The sequence below is a fragment of the Periophthalmus magnuspinnatus genome, chromosome 13 (genome assembly GCF_009829125.3).
Source record: "Periophthalmus magnuspinnatus isolate fPerMag1 chromosome 13, fPerMag1.2.pri, whole genome shotgun sequence".
NCBI lineage: Eukaryota > Metazoa > Chordata > Actinopteri > Gobiiformes > Gobiidae > Periophthalmus > Periophthalmus magnuspinnatus.
The window spans coordinates 30670607-30685499 of record NC_047138.1 but is presented as its reverse complement, the minus strand read 5'-3'; the positions used below and the strand labels follow the sequence as shown (position 1 = coordinate 30685499).

The window sequence follows — 14893 nt, the reverse complement described above, 5'->3', positions numbered from 1 at the left end:
TGCCAAACATTCCACAATGCAAATAACAAACCAGCACCACCTAGACACTTAGAGCGGACTCACTTTGCACCTGTAACTGACAAAACTGTCCAACAGATCGTCACCAGTCTGAGTTCATCTACATGCTGCCTCGATGTTTTACCCACTAAATTTCTAAAGTCTGTGCTCAACAGTTTGTTGTCACCACTCACTTGCATATTTAACATGTGACTTAAATCTGGAACATTCCTAAGAGTTTTGAAAACTGCGGTTATCAAGCCTCTCCTGAAGAAGAGCAGTCTTGATGCGACGATATTGACCAATTACTGCCCAATGTAAAATCTGCAATTTTTAGGCAAATTCCTTGAAAAAGTGCTTATCAGAAGCTTATTAACTTTCTCCAAATAAACAGCTCCTTTGATGTTTTGCAGTCAGGTTTTAGACCCACCACAGCACTGAGACTGCTCTTATCAAGGTGACAAATGACATCCGCCTGAACACTGATGCAGGCAAAGTCTCAGTCTTGATCCTGTTAGATCTGAGTGCTGCCTTTGACACTGTGGATCATGGGATCCTCCTACAGAGACTAGAGGACTGGGAGGGCATCTGTGGTACATCACTAAATTGGTCCTATCTAGAAAACAGGGAGTACTTTGTTGAAATTGGAAAATGTGTCTCAAATAAAATGTCGCTGACATGTGGGGTGCCACAGGGGTCAATCCTGGGACCCCTGTTGTTCAGTCTCTACATGCTGCTGTTAGGCCAGTTAATACGCAGCAATAATGTGTCACAACTCTGCAGATGACACTAAGATCTATGTGTCACTGCAGCAGGTGAATATGGACCAGTGGATTCACTCACTGCATCAACAGATCAGTGTGTGGAGGAAAAACAACTTTCTCCAGATAAACTCAGACAAGACTCAAGTCATCATCTTTGAGCCACAGAAACATGGAGAAAGTGTCAGTGTCACCTCCAGTCTCTCTAAAACCTTCAAATCAGGCTTGAAATGTCAGGATAATAATGGATTCAGACTAGACCTTTAACAGCCACATCAAATCAGTAACATCTGCAGCTTTTTAGCATCTAAAAACCTTGCAAAGTACAAAAGTAAACTGTCAACACCAGAATTGAAGAGACTTATCCTGCATTTGTGTCCAGTAGGTTAGACGACTGTAACGTCCTGCTCACTGGCCTTTCCAAACGAGCCCTAAGACAGAACAGAACATCCAGAACACTGCTGCTCGGGTTCTGACTAGAACCAGGAAGTACTTCACACATGTGTCCTGTGCTCAGGTCTACAACCAGGAAGTACTTCACACATGTGTCCTGTGGCTCAGGTCTAGAACCAGGAAGTACTTCACACATGTGTCCTGTGCCTCAGGTCTAGAACCAGGAAGTACTTCACACATGTGTCCTGTGGCTCAGGTCTCTGGCTCCTGTGGCTCAGAGAATAGACTTTAAAGCAGCTCTGTGTGAACAAGTCTCTCCATGGACCAGCACCAAAGAACATCTCCCACATGAGCCACATGAACCATCTCACACTCTGAGGACTTCAGGGACCGGCCTCCTGCTGGTGCCCAGAGTCAGGACTAAACATGGGGAATCAGTGTTTCAGTTTTATGCAAATAAAACCTGGACCAGTCTTCCTGAAGATGTGACACATATGGAAGCCCGTTTCCGCCATGAAAAAAAAAATAAAAGCCCCACAGAAAGTCGAAATTACGAGTTTTAAACTCGTAATTATGAGTTTAAAACTCGTAATTATGAGTTTAAAACTCGTAATTATGAGTTTAAAACTCGTAATTATGAGTTTAAAACTCGTAATTACGAGTTTAAAACTCGTAATTAGGACTTTTAAAACTACTAATTATGAGTTTAAAACTCGTAATTAGGACTTTTAAAAGTATGAATTATGAGTTTATAACTCGTAATTTTGGGAATGTAACATTTACAAAAAGTGAACCTTATCAATTTTGATTAAATGAATTTGGTATTTTAATAATTTCCTCAATAAACCAGCGGGGTTGTGACCAGCTGGCACTCTGCTCAGACCAGGAAAACGAGCGCTCACAGACACAGAGCACAGCTCATGAGTGGTCAGAACAGCACTCAGGGCCCACTGATTTGTTCAAGACGCCAGAAACTTTACTGGAGCTTAATTTATTCATTTTTTAAAAGTATGTAGGTGATAAACATAACAGTCCTCCTCCTGTCTCCTCTGCTCTGTACACTCAGTTGCAGTGTGCTACAAGCTCAATTAAGACTTTAAAAGTTCTAATTACGAGTTTTAAACTCATAATTAGTAGTTTTAAAACTCATAATTACGAGTTTTAAACTCATAATTAGTAGTTTTAAAAGTCCTAATTACGAGTTTTAAACTCGTAATTACGAGTTTTAAACTCATAATTACGAGTTTTAAACTCATAATTACGAGTTTTAAACTCATAATTACGAGTTTAAAACTCGTAATTTCGACTTTCTGTGGGGCTTTTATTTTTTTTTTCATGGCGGAAACGGGCTTCCATAGACACAGGCCTCTACTTTGACAATGTTTAAATCGAGGCTCAAAACAGTTTTTTTTTATCTGAGCATACGACTGAAAGGTTTTTATTCTGCACTCTTCTGTTTTAATATTAATTTTATGATGATTATTTGTGATAATTTATCTTTGATTTGTGTGATTTTAATGTCTTTGTTATTCTGTAAAGCACTTTGAATTACTTTGTGTACAAATTGTGTTATACAAATAAACTTGCCTAGTTGTAGTTACAGTAAAGGGGTCATTAAAATTGTCAGCTCTAGATTGTGGGTCATTCATGTTTATTGTTCTTTGTACAAATGGTGTTTTTCCACTTGATTTTAGTGACCGTTGTCCATTTGGATGTATTTGGAATAAAAAAGTGAAAAAGACACATGCATAAAAATGAGAGGATCCTATAGACATTTCAGTGAGCAGGACTTTATCTCTGATCTGTGTTAGAGTGATATCGAGCTAATGTCACCATTCCATGGCCCTGATATGGCCTTAAAGTTTTGTTTTTTATATATATACATTGAATGAAATTGTTGACCGCCCAAAAGAAAAACAAAAAATAAATGCAACAATCTTTGGTTCAGCTCAGAAATTGCAAGTTTAATTAGAGAAATAAATGCTGCCTGGAAACCTGCACACACAACTAGAGCAGATTTGGGCATTTTTCTGCAAAAAGAGAAATAAATGTTTATCAGCAGTTTCCAGCAAAGTCCTGGAGGACAGTCAGATCACTCTCAGAACCTAATATTCATACATTACCAAACCAATATTTTATGAGATTCAGCTGTTGTAATTTCTAAAGAGGAAATACGTGATGCTTTTAATAGGCACTTTATCTCTGCATGTGACATTTTGGATAATAATGGTGATCCTTTTGATCTTGATTATGTTGAATCTGAACCTCGTCCATAGACCCAAAGAAGTCCACGGGAGCTGACGACTTTGACCCAAAACTTCTATTACCGACTGCCCCATATTTAATTCAACCTTTTTTACATATTTTTAATTGATGGACTCAAATGGCAGTTAAAACAGAATAATGGAAAACTGCATGTTTAGCCTTTAAATTAAAAGGTGGGACAACTAAAAATGTATATCATTTCCGGCCAATATCCAAATAACTTGCAAAAGTTTTAGAAAAGTTAGTTGCAAATCAAGTTACAGTTTATGTAAACAAACTGCTCCATTTTGAATCTTATCAGTGGGGTTTCAAAAAAGGGCATAGTCCTGTTACTGCACCACAAAAGTTTTAAATGACATGACCCAGCCTATAAAATCTGATATATGATTAAACACATTTTCCTCTCGTTCTCGCTTTTACTGCCTGGAAGCTCCGTTACTATAGCAACCCGAACACTCGCGATACTTCGCGGTATCCCCATGCGGAAGTGTGACGTCAGTGCAGGAAACAAACAGCAGATGCACCGGTGTGTAGATGGAGGAATGTTAGCGCGGAGAACGGCTGTAAGTAGATAACTCCTCAAACCTTTCATGTTTTATATGTCTATATCTGAGTTTTGTGTCCCTCAACCTGCAGATCCCACTGTGACCGCGTCGTGTTACGGCTTTAATCAAAGGAACTGGTGAGTGTTGTAGCTAATGCTAAGCGGCGCTAACGTTACTTTTTAGTGTTTTGGCGCACACTGCCTCCGTTTTCATTGTGCGTGTCGGTGATTTAAACATTTAAAGTGTTGGCTAATAATCACCTGAAGTACTGTCTCTCTTTCCTCTGAGCCAAACCAGATCTTCTTAGCCCAAAATGATGTTTTTCTTGACACACGTGTTACATGTACTTAAGGAGTAGTGGCAGAGAGTTCTGGAAGTCCTTTAACCAATCAGTCAAAGTTATGGGACAAAGCCTGACATATAGAGCAGCTTCATCTGTGTCCAGTCACTGCCTCTTCTCTGTCTCTGAACATTGTTGCAGCTGGTTAAAAGCCCCTCCACCCATCTCTTCTCTTTTGACTGGACCAAGCCAATCGGAGCATTTGAGGGTGTTGTAAAACTCACATGAGAGACGGACATTATGCTGTGGCACAAAACAAAGGGTGTAATCAGGGTAATTAAAGCCGCACGCGGCGATAAAGGCCTTCGCCGCCCCTTGGGACGGTGGGATACACGCCACTGCGAAGACCCTGCCTCTCGTCCCCGTTTACATCGCCCCTCCCTCCCAAAACAGCGTCTATATCATACTACTCCACTCATTACAATGAGCGTATATCTAACATTGTCACGCCTGCCGGGTTGGAGATACAGCTCTGTCCTTATTGGGTTTTTTGTTCAGTATGATGTGTGGAATATGTGTACCAAATTTCAATGATCTATGACAAACACATTTTTTTCATCCCAGTGTGCTGTGGAGCAATTTAATGTGTCAGCTGTGTAAATTGTGTATCTTTGTGTTCAGATCATCCTGTATCATCAGGTAAAATTTGTCAAAAACTGGGTTCCGCTCACAATGGCCGACTTCCTGCAGTGTTTAGGGTAGGGACATAATTGTCATGTCCTGACATGTTCTATTTTTTGATGTGAGTTTCTGATTTTTGTCGATTTCTTTTCTAATTTGGGCTCCCACTGGCCTCATGAAAATCAAAGTTTGAGGTGGCGCTACTGAGTCGTCTTTCATTATTTACATAAAACTACAGCTGAAAAGATTGCAATAAAAAAAAAAATTCTTGGAAAAAGTATTTATCATTATTATAACTATACTTTTTGACCGTACACATAGTTCAGCTCCAGTCTGGAGTCTCTGAAGCCTGATCTCCAGCTTTTTGAGTCTGACTTTGGGCTCACATGATGTGGCCTCAGCAGCTCTGTCTTCAGTCTGCAAAATGTAGACATGTTTCAGACGGTTCCTCACAGAAAAGCCTTCAGTCGTATGGTTTCTCTCCTGTTTGCGTTCGGAAAAGGAGAGTTGCTGTGATGTAAAAGCCTTTTCACACTGGTCACACACATAGTCGGTGCCAGGTGTGAATTCTCATGTGTTGATTCAGAAAACACTTTCTCACACTGGACACGTGTATATTTTCCCCAGTGTGGATTTTCATATGTCGATGGAGGTCACTAGATTGTTTAAATTCCTTCCCACACTGATTACAGCTGTGACATTTCTCCTGTGTAAATTCTGTAGTGTACTTTGAGTGCTGAAGCCTTGGCCCACGTCTGTCCACACTGGTCACATGTGAACTTCATCCTGTAGTTCTGCATTAGAACAAAGGAAAGTAGATATCAATGAAGTAAATGACCTACACACTGTGTGTTTTGATGTGGCTGTGTACTACAAGCAAACTATGTTGAATGAATCAGTTAGTGTTCCATTTTCATAGCATCATTTTGTTCTGTCAGTAGCTGTGACTACCCCTGGCTTTACCCTTACACCTGGATTGGCATTTGTAACATAGTTAGTAATTATACTTTTAGTAAAGGGGTTATTAAAATTGTCCATATAAAAAGCATATTCTGTATTTAAATGTCTGGTTGGTCTTATTTTGATGACACACTTTAGGTTGTGGGTTATTCACATTTATTGTTCTTTGTAGTGAGGACTTCTAGTTTGTAAGTACAGTCAGACGTTCAACATTAGGTCTGATTTTCTGGAGGGTTTGGGGATTTGTTCTTCTCGAATAGTTGGGGTTTGGTTTGATGAAAACATATGGGGACAGTGGACATCCCTGTCTAGTGCCTGTGTGCAGTGTAAAGACCTGTGAAATAATCATAAACATGACTTGGTGATTGCAGCTCACTGTAGCTCATGTAAATATTTGATTTTTAGCCTCAGGAGGCTGTAGTGAGTCAGTGATGTAAACCTGCTTTTTTAACCCATCCCCCTCTCCTCCCCCACACAGCCACATGTCTTCACTTTGACAGTGCCCCACTCCCTCAGCCCTTCACACCTCTGCCTCAGCCCATCAGCCCACAGCTCCATGGACTGATCCACCTGGCTGAATGACACTTCATTACCTTTATTATTGTAATGCTGCCTTTTGTCATGTGGGGAAGCATAATGTCCATCTCTCATGTGAGTTTTGCACCGCCCTCAAACGCTCCCGACTGGCTGCTGTGGTCCAATCAAAAGAGTGGAGATGGGTGGAGGGAGGAGCTTTTAACCAACTGCAGCAATGTTCAGAGACAGAGAAGGGGTAGTCACTGGACACAGAAGAAGCTGCTCTATATGCCAGGCCTAAAACATAACTTTTGACTGGTTCAAGGACGTGGAGAACTCTCTGCCACTACTCCTGTAAGTATATCTTATCTGTCGTCCAGGTGGGGTCAAAGATGGTTAAATTCCCCTGTAAATGTTACCTCAATTTATCTTTTGCTACTGTTACGACCCATGGCTTAAAGAGGCACCACGAATGTAGAGATTTTTATTTTAAAAATATGTCATTTAATAGGTTGATGTAAAGAAAATATGCTAAAGGTGCCAGGTTCACCACCTCTGGGCCAATCTGGTGTCCTGGGGAAGAGAGAGAAGAAAGATAAATTAGTGAGTGGTCCACTTTTACCCTGGCAGGGACATCAGGTGTCCATGACAGTCAGACAAGGGGCCATTACAGCTACTGGCAACAATATTACATAAAAATTAAAACTTATTCATGCGAACTGACAATTTGCTTGTCGTACAAAGCCACATCAAAATACAGTGTTTAGGTCATTTACTACATTAACATCTACTTTCCTTTGTTCTAATGCAGAACTACAGCACCCGAGAGAATGAAGTTCACATGTGACCAGTGTGGAAAGATGTGGCCATCTGCTTCCAGTCTCAAAGTTCACTACAGAACTCACACAGGAGAGAAGCCATTTAAATGTGGCCTGTGTGGGATGGAATTTCAACAGTCTGGTAGCCTGGATCGACACATGAGAATCCACACAGAAGAAAGGCCATACAGCTGTGACCAGTGTGGGAAGGAATTTAAAGACTCGGGTGCACTCAAAGTACATATGAGAATCCACACGGGAGAAAGGCCATACAGCTGTGACCAGTGTGGGAATGAATTTAAACAGGCTGGTGCACTCAAAGCACATATGAGAATCCACACGGGAGAAAGGCCATACAGCTGTGACCAGTGTGGGAAAGCATTCAACCGCGGTGATGCCCTCAAAGCACATATGAGAATCCACACGGGAGAAAGGCCATACAACTGTGACCAGTGTGGGAAAGCATTTAACCGCGGTGATGCACTCAAAACACATATGAGAATCCACACAGGAGAAAGGCCATACAGCTGTGACCAGTGTGAGAAGGCATTTAAAGACTCGGGTAAACTCAAAGTACATATGAGAATCCACACAGGAGAAAGGCCATACAGCTGTGATCAGTGTGGGAAGGCATTTAAAGACTCGGGTACACTCAAAGTACATATGAGAATCCACACAGGAGAAAGGCCATACAGCTGTGACCAGTGTGAGAAGGCATTTAAAGACTCGGGTACACTCAAAGTACATATGAGAATCCACACGGGAGAAAGGCCATACAGCTGTGACCAGTGTGGGAAGGAATTTAAAGACTCGGGTGCACTCAAAGTACATATGAGAATCCACACGGGAGAAAGGCCGTACAGCTGTGACCAGTGTGGGAAGGAATTTAAAGACTCGCGTGCACTCAAAGTACATATGAGAATCCACACGGGAGAAAGGCCATACAGCTGTGACCAGTGTGGGAAGGAATTTAAAGACTCGGGTGCACTCAAAGTACATATGAGAATCCACACGGGAGAAAGGCCGTACAGCTGTGACCAGTGTGGTAAAGCATTTAAAGTTTCCGATAAACTTAAAGTACACATGAGAATCCACACAGGGGAGAAGTCATTTGAATGTGACCAGTGTGGTGAGCAATTTAAATATTCTAATGTCCTCCATCAACATATGAGGATTCACACAGGAGAAAAAACATACGTATGTGACCAGTGTGACAAAGCGTTCTCTTCTTCATCCGGTCTGAATAGACACATGAGAATTCACAAGTGTTTTAGACTGTATGAGTGTGGTCAGTGTGAAAAGGCTTTTAAAACATCGCAGCAACGCTCCAGTCACTACCGAACACACACAGGAGACAAACCATACGACTGTGAAGAGAGTGGGAAGGCTTTAAGATCTGTGAGGAACCGTCTGAACCAAGTTTCCAGACTGAAGAGAAAAGCAGCAGCTGTGACCAGTGTGGGAGGACCTGCTCATCTGAAAGTGCACTGTCTTGAACACACTAAAGGAGACAGAGCTGCTGAGGCTGGATCATGTGAGGCTAAAGTCAGACTCAAAAAGCTGGAGATCAGGCTTCAGAGACTCCAGACTGTGGAGTCGACCTCTGTGTAGAGTCAAAAACCATAAGTGAAAAAATCTTAATCTTAACATATAATTTTTGTGAGCAAAGTTTTTTTTATTCCAATTTTTTCAGCTGGAATTTACTTTTTCCATCTTATTTGTATTTTATTTTATTTTTTAAACAAGTTATTCTGATTCACAGAAACACTCTTATGAGTTACCCCATAACAAAGTTTATTCTTCATTGATGCTGTGATGACAATATTAAAAGTAAAAGAAAGAAAATGAGAAAATAAAGTCTACATTTTATTTTAGACCAATTGTTTGTCATGTCTTATGTCTTACATATGAATCAAGGAACTTTAGAAATGCCACAAATACATACACACAAAGGGCTGAAACAGTGTGAGCTTTTCTTACATAAACATTTGTAATTAAGTTGTTGATTATTGGTTGTCAATCAATCAAACACTTCTAACTTATGCAGTATAAAACATTCTGTTTTCATGGGATTTGTCTCAGTGCCTTCAGATGAATAATCAATAGGCTTAATAATTACTTATTTAAATTATTTCATCACCTCTGATCAACAATATTTGTCCTTTTTCATAAATTCTCATTCCTTTCTGAGGATTTATATTTAGGCCACCGTACACTTAAAGATATTCTCTTATGAGTTATTCCCACCAATGGGAAAAAAATCAAGTTCTAAAAAATCTAACCAGGACCAATGAAGTGATTGGTATTTGTATCGTGGTTAGTAGTTGTACTATGGTTTTCTGCTTCTGAAGAGTGCAGACACAGACCTTCTTTGCTCCTGCTGCTTCCTTCTTTACTTTTCTTTTTAATCATTTTTCCTCTTCTAGTGCTGGTAGATTTGTTTAGTTATGATTTTCTTTTAAGTAAACCAAGACTTTCAACCCATTTTTACATTTTTATCTACATTTCTGACGTACCAGTGACATGTTGGGGGGAAGAAACCAAAGGAATTATTTCTGCAAACGCTATTGGAACTATCAACAACAAATAAATGAGTTACGAGCACAGATGTTTGTTTTAGAATCTGAAAAAGGACTTCACCAAACTTCAGATTTGAATCTGAAACACGAGTAAATAAAAAGGGTGGATTTGTGTGCGCCTTTCTTCAAGATAATTTGGTCAGTCACAGGTTGTCATTTGGGGTGTTTTCATCTTTTGAGTTTGTTTCCTTTAAAATGCAGCTAAAACAATCCCCCTCCATACTCTACTTAGTCATATACAAACCTCCCCAGCACTGTCTGAGTTTTACTGATGATTTTACTGAGATGCTGTCAGTCGTATGCACAGACTTTGATGTTTTAGTCATTACAGGTGATTTTAATGTACATTTGGATAATGTGTTTGACAGAAACACTAAAGAGCTCAGTTCTGTCCTTGAAACCTTTGGTCTGACTCAGCATGTCATCGAGCCACAACAGAGGACACACTCTGGACCTGCTCATTACAAAAGGAGTAAATATTTCAAATGTCAGTGTAGTGGATGTTGCTCTGTCTGATCATTTCTGTGTCTTTTTTGACCTGTTTGTTTTTCCAAACCAGTGGCTGGTCTTGCAGTTGTTCAGAGGAGACACATAAATGATAAAACAGGTGCACTGTTCATGGAAATTATTCACTTTGAAAATGCCTCATGTTCTAATGTTGATGATTTGTTGATCTCTGTGACTTAGAGTGTTTTGAATGTTTTGGACACCATTTCCCTGATGAAGGTTAAAATGATTAAAGAAAAGCAGAAAGCGCCATGGAGGAATGATGACTTGGTCAGGGCTCAGAAAAGGGAGTGCTGGAGGGCTGAGCGGGATTTGCAGAAGTCAAAGCTCCAGGTTCATTATGAGATTTACAGAGAAAAGATGCACATGTCCAACCACAGTTTATGTAGAACAAGAGGAAGGGATTTTTCTGACATTACTGGGAGTTGTAGTAACAACTCTCATGTCGTGTTTGCAAAAGTAAACAGATTAACAAACCCCCCAGCTCCGCTGCCTTTTGAACTAATTTCCACATCTAAGTGAAATGAGTTTGCAGTATTCTTTAATGAAAAGGTTGAGGGCTTTAATATTGCCAAACATTCCACAATGCAAATAACAAACCAGCACCACCTAGACACTTAGAGCGGACTCACTTTGCACCTGTAACTGACAAAACTGTCCAACAGATCGTCACCAGTCTGAGTTCATCTACATGCTGCCTCGATGTTTTACCCACTAAATTTCTAAAGTCTGTGCTCAACAGTTTGTTGCCACCACTCACTTGCATATTTAACATGTGACTTAAATCTGGAACATTCCTAAGAGTTTTGAAAACTGCGGTTATCAAGCCTCTCCTGAAGAAGAGCAGTCTTGATGCGACGATATTGACCAATTACTGCCCAATCTAAAATCTGCAATTTTTAGGCAAATTCCTTGAAAAAGTGCTTATCAGAAGCTTATTAACTTTCTCCAAATAAACAGCTCCTTTGATGTTTTGCAGTCAGGTTTTAGACCCACCACAGCACTGAGACTGCTCTTATCAAGGTGACAAATGACATCCGCCTGAACACTGATGCAGGCAAAGTCTCAGTCTTGATCCTGTTAGATCTGAGTGCTGCTTTTGACACTGTGGATCATGGGATCCTCCTACAGAGACTAGAGGACTGGGAGGGCATCTGTGGTACAGCACTAAACTGGTTCAAGTCCTATCTAAAAAAACGGAATACTTTGTAGAAATTGGATAATGTGTCTCAGATAAAATGTCTCTGACCTGTGGGGTGCCACAGGGGTCAATCCTGGGACCCCTGTTGTTCAGTCTCTACATGCTGCTGTTAGGCCAGTTAATACGCAGCAATAATGTGTCACAACTCTGCAGATGACACTAAGATCTATGTGTCACTGCAGCAGGTGAATATGGACCAGTGGATTCACTCACTGCATCAACAGATCAGCAGGCTTCTCTGTCTGAGCTGTTCTCCAGACAGGTGAGAAGGAAGGCTCTGAGCATCTTGTCTGATGATGCTCATCCTCTTCATGATGAGTTTAGTTTTCTTCCTTCTGGCTCTAGGCTCAGGTTTCCTTCAGTGAGGAGTAATAGGTACAAGAACTCTTTTATTCCTGCAGCCATTTTGCTTTTAAATGCTGCTCAGGGTAGAAACCCATTTTAATCTTACTTACCGCTGGGTATTTTTCCTGTTCTGTGGATAGACAAAAATGTACTGGTTTTTCTTGTGTCCTTTCAATGTTTTTATATGTGTTTGTCTTTTTTGTTTTCTCTCTATTGTAAAACTAATTGCCCCATGGGGGACACAAATAAAGTGAAGTTGAAGTTGAAGTTGAAGATCAGTGTGTGGAGGAAAAACAACTTTCTCCAGATAAACTCAGACAAGGCTCAAGTCGTCATCTTTGAGCCACAGAAACATGGAGAAAGTGTTAGTGTCACCTCCAGTCTCTCTAAAACCTTCAAATCAGGCTTGAAATGTCAGGATAATAATGGATTCAGACTAGACCTTTAACAGCCACATCAAATCAGTAACATCTGCAGCTTTTTAGCATCTAAAAACCTTGCAAAGTACAAAAGTAAACTGTCAACACCAGAATTGAAGAGACTTATCCTGCATTTGTGTCCAGTAGGTTAGACGACTGTAACGTCCTGCTCACTGGCCTTTCCAAACGAGCTTTAAGACAGAACAGAACATCCAGAACACTGCTGCTCGGGTTCTGACTAGAACCAGGAAGTACTTCACACATGTGTCCTGTGCTCAGGTCTAGAACCAGGAAGTACTTCACACATGTGTCCTGTGCCTCAGGTCTAGAACCAGGAAGTACTTCACACATGTGTCCTGTGGCTCAGGTCTCTGGCTCCTGTGGCTCAGAGAATAGACTTTAAAGCAGCTCTGTGTGAACAAGTCTCTCCATGGACCAGCACCAAAGAACATCTCCCACATGAGCCACATGAACCATCTCACACTCTGAGGACTTCAGGGACCGGCCTCCTGCTGGTGCCCAGAGTCAGGACTAAACATGGGGAATCAGTGTTTCAGTTTTATGCAAATAAAACCTGGACCAGTCTTCCTGAAGATGTGACACAGGCCTCTACTTTGACAATGTTTAAATCGAGGCTCAAAACAGTTTTTTTTTTATCTGTGCAGACGACTGAAAGGTTTTTATTCTGCACTCTTCTGTTTTAATATTAATTTTATGATGATTATTTGTGATAATTTATCTTTGATTTGTGTGATTTTAATGTCTTTGTTATTCTGTAAAGCACTTTGAATTACTTTGTGTACAAATTGTGTTATACAAATAAACTTGCCTAGTTGTAGTTACAGTAAAGGGGTCATTAAAATTGTCAGCTCTAGATTGTGGGTCATTCATGTTTATTGTTCTTTGTACAAATGGTGTTTTTCCACTTGATTTTAGTGACCGTTGTCCATTTGGATGTATTTGGAATACAAAAGTGAAAAAGACACATGCATAAAAATGAGAGGATCCTATAGACATTTCAGTGAGCAGGGCTTTATCTCTGATCTGTGTTAGAGTGATATCGAGCTAATGTCACCATTCCATGGCCCTGATATGGCCTTAAAGTTTTGTTTTTTATATATATACATTGAATGAAATTGTTGACCGCCCAAAAGAAAAACAAAAAATAAATGCAACAATCTTTGGTTCAGCTCAGAAATTGCAAGTTTAATTAGAGAAATAAATGCTGCCTGGAAACCTGCACACACAACTAGAGCAGATTTGGGCATTTTTCTGCAAAAAGAGAAATAAATGTTTATCAGCAGTTTCCAGCAAAGTCCTGGAGGACAGTCAGATCACTCTCAGAACCTAATATTCATACATTACCAAACCAATATTTTATGAGATTCAGCTGTTGTAGTTTCTAAAGAGGAAATACATGATGCTTTTAATAGGCACTTTATCTCTGCATGTGACATTTTGGATAATAATGGTGATCCTTTTGATCTTGATTATGTTGAATCTGAACCTCGTCCATAGACCCAAAGAAGTCCACGGGAGCTGACGACTTTGACCCAAAACTTGTATTACCGACTGCCCCATATTTAATTCAACCTTTTTTTACATATTTTTAATTGATGGACTCAAATGGCAGTTAAAACAGAATAATGGAAAACTGCATGTTTAGCCTTTAAATTAAAAGGTGAGACAACTAAAAATGTACATCATTTCTGGCCAATATCCAAATGACTTGCAAAAGTTTTAGAAAACTTAGTTGCAAATCAAGTTATAGTTTATTTAAACAAATGCTCCATTTTGAATCTTATCAGTGGGGTTTCAAAAAAGGGCATAGTCCTGTTACTGCACCACAAAAGTTTTAAATGACATGACCCAGCCTATAAAATCTGATATATGATTAAACACATTTTCCTCTCGTTCTCGCTTTTACTGCCTGGAAGCTCCGTTACTATAGCAACCCGAACACTCGCGATACTTCGCGGTATCCCCATGCGGAAGTGTGACGTCAGTGCAGGAAACAAACAGCAGATGCACCGGTGTGTAGATGGAGGAATGTTAGCGCGGAGAACGGCTGTAAGTAGATAACTCCTCAAACCTTTCATGTTTTATATGTCTATATCTGAGTTTTGTGTCCCTCAACCTGCAGATCCCACTGTGACCGCGTCGTGTTACGGCTTTAATCAAAGGAACTGGTGAGTGTTGTAGCTAATGCTAAGCGGCGCTAACGTTACTTTTTAGTGTTTTGGCGCACACTGCCTCCGTTTTCATTGTGCGTGTCGGTGATTTAAACATTTAAAGTGTTGGCTAATAATCACCTGAAGTACTGTCTCTCTTTCCTCTGAGCCAAACCAGATCTTCTTAGCCCAAAATGATGTTTTTCTTGACACACGTGTTACATGTACTTAAGGAGTAGTGGCAGAGAGTTCTGGAAGTCCTTTAACCAATCAGTCAAAGTTATGGGACAAAGCCTGACATATAGAGCAGCTTCATCTGTGTCCAGTCACTGCCTCTTCTCTGTCTCTGAACATTGTTGCAGCTGGTTAAAAGCCCCTCCACCCATCTCTTCTCTTTTGACTGGACCAAGCCAATCGGAGCATTTGAGGGTGTTGTAAAACTCACATGAGAGACG

General features: G+C 40.3%; 1 protein-coding gene across 1 annotated transcript in view; it reads left to right on the top strand.

Moving 5' to 3' along the window:
* Positions 1 to 14893, top strand: part of LOC117380799 (zinc finger protein 208-like) — a 52403-nt gene that overhangs the window by 33209 nt on the left and 4301 nt on the right. The window contains exons 8-9 of the mRNA XM_055225825.1: positions 4923 to 4999; positions 7210 to 8824. Of these exons, the coding sequence (XP_055081800.1) occupies positions 4923 to 4999; positions 7210 to 8824 (1692 nt within the window). The remainder of the gene's footprint in view (positions 1 to 4922; positions 5000 to 7209; positions 8825 to 14893) is intronic.